General features: G+C 42.6%; 2 protein-coding genes across 4 annotated transcripts in view; both read right to left on the bottom strand.

Annotated features, from left to right (window-relative positions):
• Window positions 1–50: 50 nt before the first annotated feature.
• On the bottom strand, window positions 51–9,162 carry LOC308038508 (solute carrier family 22 member 2-like; the record flags this gene model as incomplete). Its single annotated transcript, XM_080341136.1, has 11 exons — window positions 51–117; window positions 401–500; window positions 1,546–1,658; window positions 2,013–2,121; window positions 2,552–2,766; window positions 2,879–2,985; window positions 3,087–3,201; window positions 4,190–4,358; window positions 6,440–6,594; window positions 7,550–7,653; window positions 8,752–9,162. The coding sequence occupies 11 exons, from the start codon at window positions 9,160–9,162 to the stop codon at window positions 51–53; spliced, it is 1,665 nt and encodes a 554-aa protein (XP_080197262.1).
• A 126-nt stretch (window positions 9,163–9,288) lies between these two features.
• IGF2R (insulin like growth factor 2 receptor) overlaps window positions 9,289–16,708 on the bottom strand; it is a gene marked incomplete at its 5' end in the record, with an annotated part of 61,472 nt that continues 54,052 nt past the window's right edge. For 2 of the 3 annotated variants that reach the window (XM_080341256.1, XM_080341257.1), the window contains 5 exons: window positions 9,289–13,248; window positions 13,658–13,727; window positions 14,343–14,507; window positions 15,549–15,735; window positions 16,235–16,419. In XM_080341256.1, coding sequence (XP_080197382.1) covers window positions 12,847–13,248; window positions 13,658–13,727; window positions 14,343–14,507; window positions 15,549–15,735; window positions 16,235–16,419 — 1,009 coding nt within the window. In that variant the 3' untranslated portion in view covers window positions 9,289–12,846. The remainder of the gene's footprint in view (window positions 13,249–13,657; window positions 13,728–14,342; window positions 14,508–15,548; window positions 15,736–16,234; window positions 16,420–16,708) is intronic. The other variant, XR_013921941.1, reaches the window with a different exon arrangement.

Genomic DNA, 16,708 nt, shown 5'->3' with positions numbered 1-16,708 from the left:
TTCAATGCTGGTGCCCTAAAGCAGACTGTCCAGGAAGAGTTATGCCATCTTCAGTCGTGTGATACTTCTGACATTTGGACACGGAGATAGATTTTTTTGGCCTTTGGAGCACTTTGCCTGTAAAAATAGCAAGACATGAGCAGGAGACCAGGAACCAGGAAAGGTATTCAGTGACTAGTGCAGTTATTCACAGGCCAGTAAAGGCCTATGCTGCTTGTTTTCAGATGCCTAAGTAGGCAAGTTGTAAAAAGAGTCCAAAAATCTCTGCAGCTAGAGTCTAGGAATTAATTAGCAACCTGTTGGAAGTACAGGAGGCAGCCAGTAACCCCTGGGCTTCCCCAAGGAAGGATTTTGCACAATTTCAAATGAAGGCTGCTAAGAATTCATCATCCTGACTCACCTGTTAAAGTTTTCAACATCTTCAACAGTCTCAGGCAAAACTCTTCCTTTAGTTTCAGGTAGAAGCAACACCAATCCACCCGCGATCAAACCAACAACAGCTTCAAATCGAATAGATGCACAAAGGGCTTGTTAGCATATACCAGTTCCCAGCATAGACACCACTTCCTACTGCCTGACACAAAGGACCCATAAATGGTGTTTTATTTCCATACATGATGTGTACATGCAGGCTCTATATGCAAAACTGTCATGCTACTTCTGGACAATGCGGCTGCCACATGGAGACAGCAATGAGCCAGGTTCAGTTGTGAGTTATGCACTGAACTAGAGCATCTCAGACTGAACACACAATCCTTTCTTCATAGAGAACCCTTTCCAGTGTGAGAAAACCATGCCAGGAAAAACATTCAGTTTTTCTGTTATTAATGTAAAATTAGAAAATACATACAGAATGTATTATCTCCTACACAATGCAATTAACTTATCCATTGATAATTTCTTTTTCCCACTTTGTACATTAAAAGTACTGAGCACCCTCCTAAATGTCCCATCTGTTAAAAATGGTGTATTGCCATTGGATATGATTTTCTATAAATAATATGCTGATCTAAAGATTCATAAAACCTTTGCAGACCCTGGCCTGAGAATTCAGGTCACTAGTCTGCAAACACTCATTCTGCATCTATTTACCAACCTCTTTCCAAATAGCTGGACAATAGCCAGTTAACAGACTGTCAGGAGAGCTGAAGTGCAACAGCCACATTTGTACTCCATTAAATAGGCAATTATGTGAAATCCTAGGTTTTTGGCTCCTGGACTGAGACAATATACTTCATGGAAGAACAGATTTGAATTCTTCAGATATTAATCTCATCAAAATGATTCTCAGCTCTTTGCCATCTGTCAAACCTGTGTTCACCTCTAACTTCCTTTAAAATGCAAGGGATGATAATAGGGCAGAGAACACATGAATATATAACAAGCTCCAGGCTGTTATAAACCAAAGGCAATACTCTGTAGAGACAGCAAGGGGCTTCTACTGAACTTGGGGCAACTGCCTCAGTGGCTTTTCCCTCCCTTTGTAACCTGGGCCCCACTGCTGTACCCCAGAAGTGGTCAGCAAGGAGGTGAGATGACACTTACTGAAGACTATCAGCGGCAGATCGTGCCAGATTTCCACCAGTCTGTAGACAATGAATGGGACAATGACTCCACCAATATCACACAGGGAGGAGCAGACCATCACCCCAAGGTTCCTGGTTCAACAGCAGAGAGATCACATTAGCATCAGAATACTGTAGACAGAAGAAGACGGATCACAACTCTGACCCTTGTGCAGGAGAAAGATACCTCATCCACCCCAGTAGTCTGCACTTTGCCTTTTATTTCAGTCACATGAGTTTTCTCCTGACTTGAAGTACAATGTTTCTGTTTATTAAACTACCTTTTTGAAGTATTTTAATTCTACTCCACCTATGTTATATTCAGCAGTACTTATGTAGCTCTGAAGCATTTGACGGTAGTTTAATTTAGCATAAAATATAACATACACCTTGGCGTCAACTACTTGTTTCCAGGCCAAATGCCAATGGGGAGAAGGATGTACCTACCTGATGTATGTTGGATACAGTTCAGTGTTTACAAAGCAAACCATTTCAAAGGCCATTGTGATTCCCATTCTCCCAATGCAAGCAGCAATCACTTTTAGCCAATGTAGGTCTGCAGAGAAAAACATCCAACTCATTTAAAAGTATCCCAGTGACTTAATGGGTGTCAATTAACACACCGGTGTTATTTTTGGAGGACCTCCGATCTCATGTCACTTGATGTTAAGGGGCTTTGTTTCACCTCTGTGAATGAGGGAATGGGAAGAGTCAGCATCACATGAGCTGCAACACAGGAACCCTCCCAAAGTGGCATGGGGGACACTCAAGTGCTTTGAGATTTATTATTAGCAGTCCTACAAATCAACTAATTTCGCTTCTTCAGCACGAGGAGTACCACTGAAAATCAGGGAGGCAGCACCCAATAGCGGGCATGGGTTTGTGGACCTTTGGGGATGGACTTCAGGGAGAAAGAGGTGGGTGCTGTTCCCCAGGGACAGTGCCAGGGTGGGAAGCCACCACCAGGCCTTGCTCAGCTGACTCACCCTCTGGGATTAGGGCTGTGACAAGGCAGGCAGCCCCAGCCACCAGGTTTGCTGCAGCCCAGGGGTAGCGACGGCCGATGCGATCAATGGTGATGATGATGATGAAGGAGGCTGGAAACTCAACAAGTGCAGAATAGAGGAAATCTAGATACATGTTCCCAGCAGCTACTCCCATGTGCATGATGAGCCCCTGGTAGAGGACAGAGCTTGTGAACCTGGGCAGAGAAGAGCATCCCAGCTTTGTTAGTCAGAGAACAGAGGCCTATGTCTTACTGGAGCCTTTGTAAACAGAGCTTCAAAAACAGCCCTCCAACTTTATCTTCTTACCAGTTGTACATCAAAATGAATGTGTTTTTCCTCATCTGTGGTGTCCTGACAAGGTCAATGAGTGAAGGACTCTGCTTTCCACTATCTTCCTCTTCAAATTTAATATCCTGCAGAAGATCCAGTACAAAGTACAGTAAGTTTCTACTGAGAGGAACTGATAGAAGGGACTATCATGATGCTTACAAGTTCAAGCAAACCCTGAGCTCACCTCAAAATGGGAAGGCATCTTTTTCTGATTTTTTTTAGCCATCTCTGTGACAATATTCATAGCTTTTGCATTTTTTCCTTGAGATATCAGCCACCTGGGAGACTCTGGGAGGCACCTACAATGAAAATGGGTGCTGTTATATACCAAAAACAAAGCCCACATAGTGTTCCTGTGTATGTAGACTGTGGAGAGAGGGCTTTGGCTGAATAGAGGCAGGTGGATTTTTTTGGCTGGTTGGTTTCTTTTTGGTTTTTGTATGTTACCCCACCTCCCACTCACATCAAGAAAAGTAGTATATGCTACTTCTGAAATGGGAAGAGGAGCAGGTGTGGTAGTGGCTTTAGTCAGAAATGAATTTACTAAGGATAAATCAGGGAAGGGCTTTGAATGACAGTAGCGTTATCATTTTATTCAGTCTTTTCACCACAAACTGGCTCCTCTTAGAGAGCCATTTTCCAGTTGTGCCATCACAGGTTAAGAAGTAAACAAGCTAGAACTGGCTTAACAATTCAAAAATATGGAAAAAAGAAGACAACAAATCTTTCTACTATTTCTAACCTCTCAAACCATCCAGAAAATTTCTCAAATCAAAGCACTCCAACTGAAAAATATCAGTCAAAAGAGAGGAGATAATGCAAAATACACGTGATCCCACATGCCTTCTTCTGGCTGAACCACAAAAAGCTGCAACTGTTTTCCTCAAAGGAACATGTAAACAACCTGTTATGTTAGCATTAAACAGTCTCTAAATAACCATCTTTTCCATGTGGGATTCACTAAATTATGTCCAGGCATTTTTCCTTTATGTTTAAGAAATGTTTAATGAAGATAACATATGATATTAAACCACTCTTCTCCAGCGTTTTGCAAAGTGGTCTTTCTTTTAAACAGAAGTCAGGTGCTGCACACAGGCTAAAACGCAATGAAGCCTCAGTTGCTGAGGGGTCCTATTTCCCTCTCCTTTTTGCTGTGGAATTCCTCTTTGCACTAAGAGGAGCACACAACCGAAAAGCAGTGCCAAACCTCCCTCAGGATCAAGCCTTGGGAGGCAGAAGCAGCTGGGTTTGGGGTCATGGGCAGAGGTACAAGGAAAGCCGGTTTACCAGTAGTAGAGCAGGAGGAAGCAGGTTGGCAGGGTGACAGTGAGCTGCAGCCACCGCCAGTGAGGGATGGCATAAGCGATGGCATCAAAGAGCAGGAGCCCAACAGAGAAGGCCGTCTGGTAGAGTATGCCCACCGTCCTCCGGTACTTTGGACCAACAACTTCCGTCACTGCAATCATGCACAGAGATAGGTGAATGACAGCCACGACAGCTTGGTGCAGCGGTCACTTGTTCTGTAGAGCCACTGGAAGACCAATGTTGTGTTGAAGCTCTGAAGAAACTGTCTTGGTAATCCTGGGCTTGCTGGCATAAAGCCTCTGTACAAAAGTCCCCTGGTGTTTGCAGAAAAAGGTTTGTTTTTCTATCACCCAAACTCCTCAGCAGAGGAGTAAGCACTGCACCTGCTCTTACACTGACCTAAGGCATCCAGTACTGTCCTCTGTCATGGAAATCTCTGAGTAAATAAAAAATTCCTCAAAGTGCATAGATGGATTTTGTTGTAAAACTTAATGGCAGCCTATATAAAGTCTCCAACCCAATAACAAAATAATATTATTTTGTTTTCTAAGTGCGCCTTTTCAGCATGCTTCTCACTCTAAGTGTATAAGAAGTGTTTGTACCACAGGATGGCATGCAGCTTCCCAGTCAGGACGGATGGCTTCCTACCTCATCTACACTTCCCAACTGTACATCACAGGGTAGCTCCACAAGTAGTCTTATTAATACAGAGCTAAAACTAATTATTCCAGCAGGCAGGCACAAGCAAACTCAAAACTTTGCAACCAGTTGTGTGATTTGAAGAAAGCAAACCGATTAGCAAAAGAACAGAAAGCAGTTGTTTACCAACTGAAGTGCTGTGTTTCGGAGCCACAGATTAGCTAACACTTCTTGGACAAACAATGCACAAAGACATCTCCTTGGGCTCAGTAGGACTGAGCCAAAAGCAGCTGAAGGGTAGACAAGTGTCCCAGGGAGCACAATAACAAGGTTGCTTGGTCCTTGTACCCTTCCCTGAGCATTCAGTATTGGCCACCCTTAGGGAGAAGAGACAAGTTTAAAGGGGCTTTGGGGCTGATTCTGTGTGACTCGTCTCTGAGACAACTTCAAGGAGAATCTTGAGGTAACAAGGTATAATTGAGGGAAAATAACAGAATAGGGCAATTCATTGTCCTGAAAGGGAATTTTTGCTCTGAAATGGCATAAAATTCCCCAGAAGAGGTGATGAAGACTTAAATTGTGCCAGGAAAAATTTTCAGAGGCCAAGCAAGCATCTACAATATGCACAGGAAAGAACAGTCATGTCTTGGCAGAAGATAATCTAGACTATGGGCTAGATGGTTTTGTTTTATTTGTATCAAACATCTGGATAAGTGCATTAGCAAGCTGTCCCCACAAAAAGACTCAGCAATTTAGAGTGTTGACATTTACATTTTTACCACCATCACAGTTAACTGAATCACTTGGAGCCATTTGGTAGAGCACCTGCCATCCTGCTCCAGATAAGGCTCTACTGGGCAGCATTTAAGTTTTTTATTTGTTGCTTCGGTCATTACTTGGTGTTGAGTTTTCCATTGGGCCTTTTTTTGGCAAGAACCTGAATGCCACACCAGAGAAGTCAGAGAAGGTGGCTCTACCATGCACCACAAAGTGTTCCTGAGCTGGCCCTAACCCTGGTGCTGCACAGTCCCCCAGACAAGTGTACAGATATGCAAACAACTTATATTTTTCTCAGCAAGTACCTGCTGTTCTTCAGGTATTTTTAGGCTGTGAAGGCTGTGTTTGCCCTTTAATGGTGTTTGTGTCATAAAAATGCCTCCCCATTTCCCCACCTTCTGCCTGCTTTTTTAATGGCCTCCTCTGTCATGGCTCCACCTGCAAACTGGGCTGGAGCAGCTGAGGTCTGTCCCAGGGCCATGGCCTTCCCCAGCCAGTGCCTGAGAGGAGGTGGGGGGGCCTGGGGGCTCAGATCTGCAAAAGGGAGCTGCACTGTAGGGGAAAGTCTGTCTTGAGGTAACACCTCTAACAAACACTGTTTGCTTGAGCTTTGAAGGCTACCGTTGCTTCTCCCTAATAACAGGGCTTGAAAAAATCCTAAGTAGTCAAAGAGGGGAAAAAAATCCTTGATAGCAGCTTGCATATGTGATTTTTAAAAGCCTTGGAAGCTTTTTTTAAATGGCTTTTGTTCGAGGTTTGTTTTTTTTTTGTCATCTTCGGCAGCCGGTCTTGCTCTTGGGAAAGATCTGAACTCACCCAGGATGTAGCCTGCGGTCCAGCAGCCCTTGCTGACCAGCCCTTGCAAGAAGCGGAAGATGACTATCCACAGGTAGGTGGGCACAAAGACCAGAAGGATTCCACAGACAATGTTTGCAAGAATTGTACTTAAGAGGCAAAATTTACGGCCAAACCTAGGTTGGAAGATAATAACAAGTAAAGCCAAACAGTAGTCATGAAAACAGACATTTTGAAGTATTAAGAGCTTCATGCATCTTTAGAAAAAAAAAAAAAAAAATCCAACTTTGCTATACAAGGCATAGGTGCATATTGATTTTTATTCTTAGCCCATTACTCACTTATCTGCTTTTCAGTTCCATGAAAATTTACTGTGCCAATTGCCCTGCAATTCCACAAAGGCTTTCAGGTGTCTCAGAGAAAGCAAAATATCCCAAGTTAAAGAGCAGCAATAGGCCCATATTTACATGCATTTGGGCTGAGGCTGTTATCTCTGAATTTCAGAACAGGCAGTTTAGTAATCTGACTTTATATTTAGGCTATATTATAATGGGATGAGAAATCAGTATGGCTTAATATTATGATTCTGATAGGTCTGCATGCACTAGGATGACAGATTTATATACCTCAGTCTTAACTCCCAAAAAATCTTATACGTGTGGGTCTTGCTGTGAGTGGGCTGCACTTCACAGCTGGAGCAGCTCAGAGCCTGCTGTACGAACAGTCTCCAGGCAGGAGGGAAACAAGGGGGGAAAGGAGCTTTCAAATATCAGCTAAAATTTCAAAGTTTCTCTAAAGAAAGCGAAATGTTTCCAAGCTCTAAATCATCATTTCCTGGCTTGGGTCAACACACCAGGGCTCTGGTGTGGCGCACTTGGGGGTTCTGGGCATATGGTCATAAAATAGTCATCACGGGCTCTACAGGACTTGCAGAGCATAAGAGATCTGTGTAAACCACCAGGTAAGAGACAGAGTACTTCCTCCTAACACTGTGACTGAAGATCCAGGTGGCTGACTTTGTTTTGAGCGTAGATGATACCAGTTGCACAACATTTCACTGCCGTTGCCTAGGCTGAGCTGCTGGATCCTGATAAGGGAGGTCAGAGGGTTTCACTGTCGGCCCACACATACCTGTCTGCTATGTAGCCAATGTTTATGGAGCCAACAAAAAACCCAGCGTTCACAGAAGACTGAAAGAGGTCCAACTTCCAGGAGTCCTCACACACCAGGTTAAACTAAAAGAGCAACCACAGTTAGAGGAAAAGTGTGAAATGCAGAGCTGGCTCATATCCACAACTCTCCTTCACTTTAGTTAAAGATTTAAACTTGTTTCTGGGTCAATGCCTGTTTTATCAATACCCAGAAACCCTACCAACCTCATTAAGTGTCCAACATTAAAACCAGGATCAAGCCTTGAGTGGTTTCCTGGTATTTCCCATTCATGTCATCTCTTGTTACTGGAAAGAACATAACTGATATTCTTCCATGTGTCGATTTTTCCTTTAAGCAAAGTAACATGCTTTACTCGGTGCTAACCTTTCCCTCACTTAGCTGCCAGAGCAAGCGACAACATAACAGAACCCAAGAGCCTTCATGGAAAAGTCACCTACAGAAGCAAAACACATTGCCAAAATGCATGCAGAGGTGTGTGACATTTCATGGGTACCCTGCAAAGGAACCGACCCATGGGCCTGGCTTTGTACCACCTTCAGAAGAAGAGGGAAGATGACTGATATGACACCATTACTGCATCAATCCACACAGACTGCAAGTTTTTCAGACTCAGACAATCTCAAGAGATGATGGTAGGGCCACCTGGATGACAGCATCTGCTCTAGCCTTTTGCAGTGAGATGTGCCTGCTGCGCTGCTGCTTGGTTCAAGTCCTGGGTCACCTTCCATGGAGGGGTGCGTATCAGACAGTCTGAAAAGATTTGGTGCCTCCTTTCCTCACTTAAATATCACACAGTCCATACTTTGTGGAAAGAAGCATACTTACCGTATCTACACATCTAAAAACCTATCTCCAACCTCTTACAAAACCATAAATCCAGAAGTTGCTGGAACAATGAGTTTACCTGCTCTTGTATTTGTGTCAGATGTAGGAAGGAAAAATTCCAACTTCCACAGTCTCTAAAAATTTGGTGGAACTTTCTTATGTGAAATTTGTCATCCTAGATCCTGATTTATTTTTAAAGTGAAAGCCCCAAAACCCTAAAGTACTCTAAGTAGCTTGAATACCATTTTCAATTTACTCAGCTACATTAACCCCCTCCCGTGTCCCTCAGCTTGTCTGTAACAGAGAGGCAAGGGAAGGAGGACATTTGTTTTTACCTCAGTCACAAGTGAGGTCCCTGGGGAGTCATAGACCCAGCCATCCCGGCAGGGACCGAGAGGGACGGAGCTCCAGTTGCCCACGAGGCTGCCGAGGGGGTCAGTGCAGCTGATGCCCGTCGTGTTCCAGTCCACTTCGTACCTCCTGCAGCGGCTGCTGAAACCGGTCCCGTGGCCGCCCCACTCGGGAACCGTGTGATTCAGCTGCTCCTCCAGGCTCCAGCCACATCGCTGGCTCAGCTCAGCCACCCCGGGGCTGAAGCAGCGATGCTCGGGGATGAACCCGAAGAAGACGATGCCCACGTACACAGGGGTGAAGGCAGCAGACAGCAGACACAGGACAAAGAAGATTTGCTTCTGGAACCTGCCAAATTCTCCAACATTCTCTAAAATGTCATCTAGTGTTGGCATTCTGGCATAGAAACCACCCCAAAAACCTCATCTAGGTCTTCTCTGCAGCACTGATATATTTAGTTGGCAGCAAAGGTATTTAAGTAACAAAGACATTTGACCAAAAGTCAAGACTAACTCCATAAATTATTAAACTACATGTTGCAAGCTTTATTTTTCAGTTTTCATTTGAAATCGGACTTTAATTCACCCAGAGAGAATTTGTGTTTAACCCTTAACAGAGCACATATACGTTCATTTGTTTTGTATTTTTATTAGCAAAACCAGCTCCTCAAAGTAGAGGCATTTCAAGGAGAATGTGTAGATGGAAAATTCCACCAACACGCAAGCAAATGAAAAGTTGAGTGTAGCAGTTGCTGGGCATCACATGTGAACAAGGCTTATCAACTGGTCTCTATGAAGAGGAGGTAAGTACATTGAGAAACAGAAGTATCTATACATTGAGCCACATCATGGCAAAAGAACAGTTGTCCCACAAATTCCAGTATCATGTGTCTCACCCCTCACTCTCCACACTCTTCCATTTCCAAGGAAATCCTCTGCTGCTGACATCAGGGAAGACCATTTTCACCTGACCTTATTTTTTGCAGTGATAGAAAAGAAAAAGGGTTCACTAAGGAATTATGTACTGCAAACAGTTTTGGGAAATCATAATATATAATGCTTCTGGCCAAAACAGTTGTTTCTTACCATAAGAGGCCTGTAAAAGACTTTAGGTAGACTTCATTGTGGGGCACTCCCAAAAAATCCAGTTATATCGGGCTCCAGAAGTTCTTCATGCTGCTTATGGATAGGCAGTAAGCTACTCCATCACCTTTTGCTGACAACAGTTGCTTCCATCAGAAAGAAAAGCATAAGTGAAGGTAACATTTTAAAGATGGAAAAAATGACATATGGTCTGGAAAGTGATTTGCACGGTTCAGGTAACCATGCAAAGAAATTAAAGACCTCCTCCCAAGACACTCAGAAAAATAAGCCAGCTTAGAAGGCCACTCTGCCCAGGGACAGAAATAGAAGCCATTATTCACCTGGTCTCGCAGCCATTAGAGCAATAGTGGTCTAACCAGCTGTGAAAGCCACTTTGCAGAGCAGGATCATTCCCTGCATCACACAGATGTGTCCCCTCCTCTTCTCCAGCAGGAACAGCTGAAGCAAGGGAACAAGAACTCTGCTCCTGCGGCCACCTACAGCAGTGTCACCAAGCCAGGGACATCACATCACACCAGACTTTCACCTCCACAGCTGCAGGGACTCCCTGAGGAACTGGGGATGGGGACAGGGACACACAAGGGCACTGTGGCCACCACATTCCCAGCCTGACCTCACAGCCACCCCGGCAGTGGGATGTGCACAGACACCAGCGGCCAAGGAAACCAAAAATCAAAGCCTGCCTGGGGAGTGGGTGAAGTCTAAAGCCATTAGGCTGTATCGTAAAAACACACTAATGAAACCTCGCATCACTTCTTTCCTAGCTTGTTTGTTTGTTTGTTTTACACAGTTGGTAATGGTGTGCACCAGATCCTCACAAAATAAAACAGTCAGGTACAGACTGGGATCATTTTCCCGATTTCCCATAACCCTCTTCACAGTCCAGACTGGGTGGCACTGTGCCGTGCAGGTGGGGCTCTCAGAGGCTCACCTCACAGAGAGCCACACGGTGACTGGCACCTTCTCTGCACCTGGCCCAGCCATTTACATGTATTTGTCTAGTCCCCACTATTCTCATAGCATGTTCCTCCTTCTGGCGAAGCAAGTCATGCACACAGCTCTAAAAAAGAAAAGATTCAGTCGATCTACCTACAAATGCCTGGATAAAAAGTAAGAAACAGTTCCAAGACAAGACACCAAGACTCAGTGCTACCAGCTGACTCTTAGAAATACATCGATATTGTGCAGATAAGCACCCTCAGGCAGAGAACATATGTTTTACCTAAGCCTTGTAATGCACAGTCACAATGAAGACGCCATGCAGTGTTATCCTTTAGTATGTGGGAAGTCACTTCATGCAGCAGTTCATGGATCAAGCAACTCCAAGATTCCAGCCTTGAGGACTTAGGGCAGTGGCATTCTTCAACACACACTCAGAGAACTGTTGCAATGGTAACTGACAGTATCAAAACTACAACGTCAAGCCTCTTGGTTCCCCCAAATCAACCTAATGTGAAATATGAAAAATGCTGCTTTCAAATATGACCAGATGCAGCTTTAGCTGAAGTGATGTACAGCTTCACTGGTAACAATACAAGAAGAAGAAAACCCAAGTCTCATAAAAGAAAAAATATACCATTGAGGCTTACCTATATGTTCTGATATTTGTCAAACATCAATTATCATCTGAGTGATGCTATTAAAATATTAGCTATCACCAGACTGATGAGCAACATTACAACTACTGTAAGAAAGATTCCAGACTTCAGATGTGGGATTTTGAATACCCACTTCATACCTTTTATTGAAATCGCTGAATACTTTATATTACACTATTTTGATTCAAAATGGAGTTTTTATAAAAAGAAACCATTGTTGAAACTGAGTAAGCCAGCCAAAAGGAACAACAAAAAGTTTCAAAAAATTCTGCCCAACGCATGTACTTGTACAATGCTTTGAAACCCTGTCATTGCCCATAACTTAATTTAGGAAAGACCTGGAGAAAAGCAAGGCTGCTAGAGGAAATTTGACTTGCATTCATTGCCAGCAACATTTCAAATCAATTACCATGGCCAGGACCGTGACGTAAGAGCTATAACTTAGGCTATCAAAAACCATTGGCCCAATTTTTTTTTTTTTTTAATTAAAACAAGAGAGGTATTGTGCTGACTAGGGCTCCTCTAGTTTCTGGGCTTTTCTTGGTGATGACAAATTGGGCAGTACAGATTGTATTATAGGAATTCTGCCTCTGTCCTTGGAAACTCTGGTTGTCAGTGCAGCTGGCCTAGTCCAGCCATAATCTAGGGGAAAAAAATCTTTGGGTGCTTGTCAGCTGCTTCGGCAAATACTGATGAAGTCAGTCATATGACTAGTACCAAAAAATGTCATGCAAAGAACAGCAATCATTTCAGGCTAAAGCTATACAGAGTTGTACCTTTCAGTCAAGACCTTTGAACCAATGATCTGTTTAAATTAGAAAGGATATTCAAATTTACAGGATAAATTAGACCAGTTCCAAAATTTACATCAAATCATCCCAACACACAAAAATGATATTTTTCCTTGTCTTACAATGGGTGAACCCATGGAATAATACCCTGCCGGCAGGAAGAACATGTTGCTATTAAGCAAACCTGAGTAGTGAGGATCAATAAATACAAGGAGTTAAAATGCTAGTAGTCAGATAACTTGAGTCTCTGGAGCCAGGGGATTCATTAAACCTTAATCCTTTCCTTTCAAAGCTTTCTCTTTTTTAAGCAAGCACTTAACGCTTATGCCGAGGCTTAAAAGAAAAAAGTGTCCTGGCTAGAGAGAGTCAACCTAACTCACCCAACTGGATCTTAGACATCCAGTCATTACTGAACAGATCATTGTAAACAACCAAGAAAACTCTCTCTTCTTCCCTTTTCAATGGTTTCTTGTTAAAGGCAAAATTCAGAAAAATCTTTCAGGCTGAAGTCCTCATATTTGGTTGGAAATGTTGTCCTGTTATATATATTCTCTCTATATATACTTGATTAGGCACAAGAGGGGTTATTAAATATTCAACAAGTCCTCATCACTATCATCATGAAACGATACTGTATTTGTAGAGTTCTGTGCCTGCTGCTGGCCTGGCTTGGCTTTTGCTTTCCTTTCCTTTCCCCCATTCAGCAAATAAGCTTTGTCATCACTCCCAAGATTGGGTGGCTTCTTTTGTGGGTGCTTGCTCTTGTTGAGTCCTCTTCCTGTCTGAATCTTTACATCTGGAATGGTTAACACTTCATCCTCACTGTCCAGATCATCCACATGGAGAGAGGTAAAGGCTCCAGGTGTAACAGACTTGGTAGTAATGTGACCATTCTCCTGCACTCCTTTTGCTGTTCTTTGATTTGGTGCTGCGACTTCCTCCATAAGCCACTCTGTTTCATTCTCATTAGCTTCTTCTTCACTGCTTATCTGCAAAAAAAACCCAAAAAATAAAATAGAAAGTGCAAGAGGAAACTGCGTATGCCACTCTAGGCTCTGCCACAAACTGATCTCTGCAACTGTCGGACTCCGCACCACACATGGCCTTGGGATTAACTTAGTCATAAGGCTATTATACTGCAACAGCATACTGTTATCAGTTTCACTTTATCTTCCTGCAGATTTATGTGTTATTTGGCTATTTAAGGACTGCTCTTCATTCATCCACTCTATTCCCCTTACCCATTTCACAATATAAATGTAGATATCTCAGCTGCATGGCTTTCCTGAATCCACACACTGAAACAACCAGGAATTAACGAGGTTTATTTATTAATAAAAGCTTCATATTAGGAAAACTTGACAGGAAACAAAACCTTCAATTTTGCCACTGTATTACCTTTGTGTATTTGTAGGAAACCCCAGATGTTCTTCTGCAGCAATTCGTTATCTTGTTTATTACAATTTCCCTAAAGAAGAAGAAGAATACTGCATTAGGGAGACCATATCCCCCTATTAGCCCTCACTTTTCTTCACTGGATTTTTACATAAAGCACTTCACCAACCAAGTTGCAATCTATCGCATCATGACACTTGACCCTGAATCACTCTAATTAACAAAATTCAGTCCACGACAATGCACATTTCTCCCTTACCACAGCTTCAGGGGTACTGTTCTGAAACACCTCTGGCCTATATGTCTAAGGAAAAACAAACAAACCAAAACTAACTTGTCTGGAAAGCAGAGAATCAGCACGACTTGCACTTTGTTCCTTGTTGCTGTTTTATGGTTCCAGCTTGACACCATAAAAGGAAAGAGATAAACACTAACCATTTTGTCACATTGTTTTATCCTCCTTAATTAGCGGTTGTCCACAATAGAGACAACCCAATGCAATTGTGCGCTCCAGCTCCTTTTACATGGACCTTCAGGCAGCAATGGGGAATTAAAAAAAACCACAGTGGTTTGACAGCTGATGCTGCCAGCTGAAAAACAGAACTTAAATCTCTAAAGTTCACTACTTCCCTTTCACTGAAGAAAGCCCTATGGAAGAAACTTCTAAAGCCTCACAATGATTTCTTACCTCCTCTCTTTTTTGTAGAACAGTAAGATTATTAGGCATGCAGTGAGAATCACCAGGAGGACACTCAGCACAGCACCGACTGCCTGACTTCTCCTCGAAAGGCCTTTATGTGCTTGAGCCTCCTGATCAGTCTGGTGCTCATTGCTTCCTGGATCACTGGTTGATCTAATAACATAAATTGGGAATAAAAGGACAAATAAGATGTATTGACCACTTTCAGCAAACTGGATTAGAAACAAAGATTCAAAGAAAATAAATACACGACACCATTCTACTAGTCCTATCTAACAGCTATAAAGAACTGAATTCAGGGCATTTCGTTCTAAGTGGAAAAAAAAAAAATCACTGAAAAAAAATGTATGCACTGTATGCACTGTGCCTACATCCTGGTAGGCTTTCCAACAGCACATAAAACTGATTAAGGTTAAGACTGAAGTGCATGATTAGGCGCTCTAGAGCTTACATAGCAGCAGCTATCCACACAAAGCTGCTGTTTTAGAACCAAATCTGCACCTGAGCAAGCTGCAAATGCTACAGCAACTATTTACCTTCCAACTGACTACAGCAGTACATAGAACTCAATAGTTAAATGCCTGTTTAAACCAGAATAAACAGTTTCCCTGTGTCTTGAAGCTGGCAGCCAGAATGTGAACAGTCCTAGGAGGCACTCCATTCTTCTCAGTGAGGCTGCCTGCATGTCAAGAATGCCGGTAAGCACCCAGATATAGTCACTTTGCTTTTAACACTGTCACCTCATTAGTCCTTTCTGGATCTGTACACAAGATCATCATAATTAATTGCAGAAATACCTCATTATTCCTCTAAAGACTTTACAGTCTTCCAGAAAGTAAGGCAAGGAGGGAAAAAGCCTTACCCAAATACTGGTTACTTCTCTTCATAACATGAAACAGCATGTTCTCTTAGCTACAGTATGTTTTACTTAGAATAACAATATCAAATTCTACCCTGCCTCTCCATTTCCATTTGCAAACAAGCAGCTTTATGTCCAGATCAACTTGGCAAGCTTTTATTTGGTGGTCAGGTGTCAAACATTACATACATAAACACCAACTCCATCTACCCATGAGTCTACTGCTTTTTTGGCTGTTCATTTTTTCACAATCACTGTGATAAACAAATACAAAAAAGCCTTTTAGCTGAGAAGTGCTGACAGGAGCTTCTTTCAGAAAATGGTTAAGCACTCACATTAATGGACACACAGCAGCTGTGTACCAGGTAAATAAGTACTGGCAATCTGCTGTCTCATGAAGGAACTCAGGGATGCCTTCCTTTACTTGTGGACTGCAGTGGAAGAAAATGGTTGAAGACACAAACTTTGATTTATCTTTACCGCATCTGGAGTCTGATGAAAATATGACATCCAAGTCATCATCTACAAAGAGAAGAAAATCTTGTAGTTTAACTACATCCTTGAGAACATTATTAACACTAGACCCTGGAAAGTTCTGCGTTTGTTCTGCAATAACATCTGACACTTTGCAGTATCTGCAGGTGAGCTTATACTTTTACACAGCTGATCCCAGCAGTTGCTATGGAACAGTGGGCTACTTCACTAGAAGCAGCAGCCAGATAAGGGAGATCACTGCTTATGCAGCACAAGCACAGAGGAAATCAGGGGACCAAGCCTTCTATTATATATCACATTGTTTCTAACAAAGTCTTTCAACAAGTGTCAAGCCCAAAGCCCATTAAGGCCACATTTGCAACTGAGCTTACACAACAAGAAAAAAAATAGCCTAAATTCTGCTAGACAGACTCTGCATCCCTTTGCAAAATGGATTAGTACAGAGGTTGTGAAACAAGAACCATTTTCTGATGAAGCAATTCACACAGAATATCAAGCAATTCTGGTTAGTAAGGCAAATACTTACCGTCAACATAATACCTAGCATTTGTGGCAGAACCAATTCTCCGAAAGCGATGTTCATTAGTTTTAACCTGGCAGATGTTTGCTCCAGAGCATTCTGGGAAAACTGAGTTTCTGATACCAGAAAGTTGAATGTCATATACATATTTATCACCATTTGTCCGTATGTCACCAGAAGCTGTATACAACCTGTGGAAACAGAGGGTCGGTCTATCCTTAAGTCTGAACTCCCAGATTTAGATTATTACCAAGACATAAGACTGGCACCAGTGGTAGCTGCTACCACTATGGGATTCCAGAACAAGTTGAAGTGACTGATACAGCAACCAGAAAACATGCAGGACTGCGGCTTCCTCCCTAAACATAGCAAGTCAGGATTATATTTAGCATAAATCCAATCATCTTCAGAAAGCACAAAAGTAAGCTTTTCTGGTTTTAATGCCCTCAATGGATATGTGAACATGTAAATACCTCCACA

This window comes from Nesoenas mayeri (genome assembly GCF_963082525.1).
Source record: "Nesoenas mayeri genome assembly, chromosome: 3".
In the NCBI taxonomy this organism is placed as follows: Eukaryota; Metazoa; Chordata; class Aves; order Columbiformes; family Columbidae; genus Nesoenas; species Nesoenas mayeri.
This window is presented reverse-complemented; position numbering and strand designations above follow the sequence as displayed.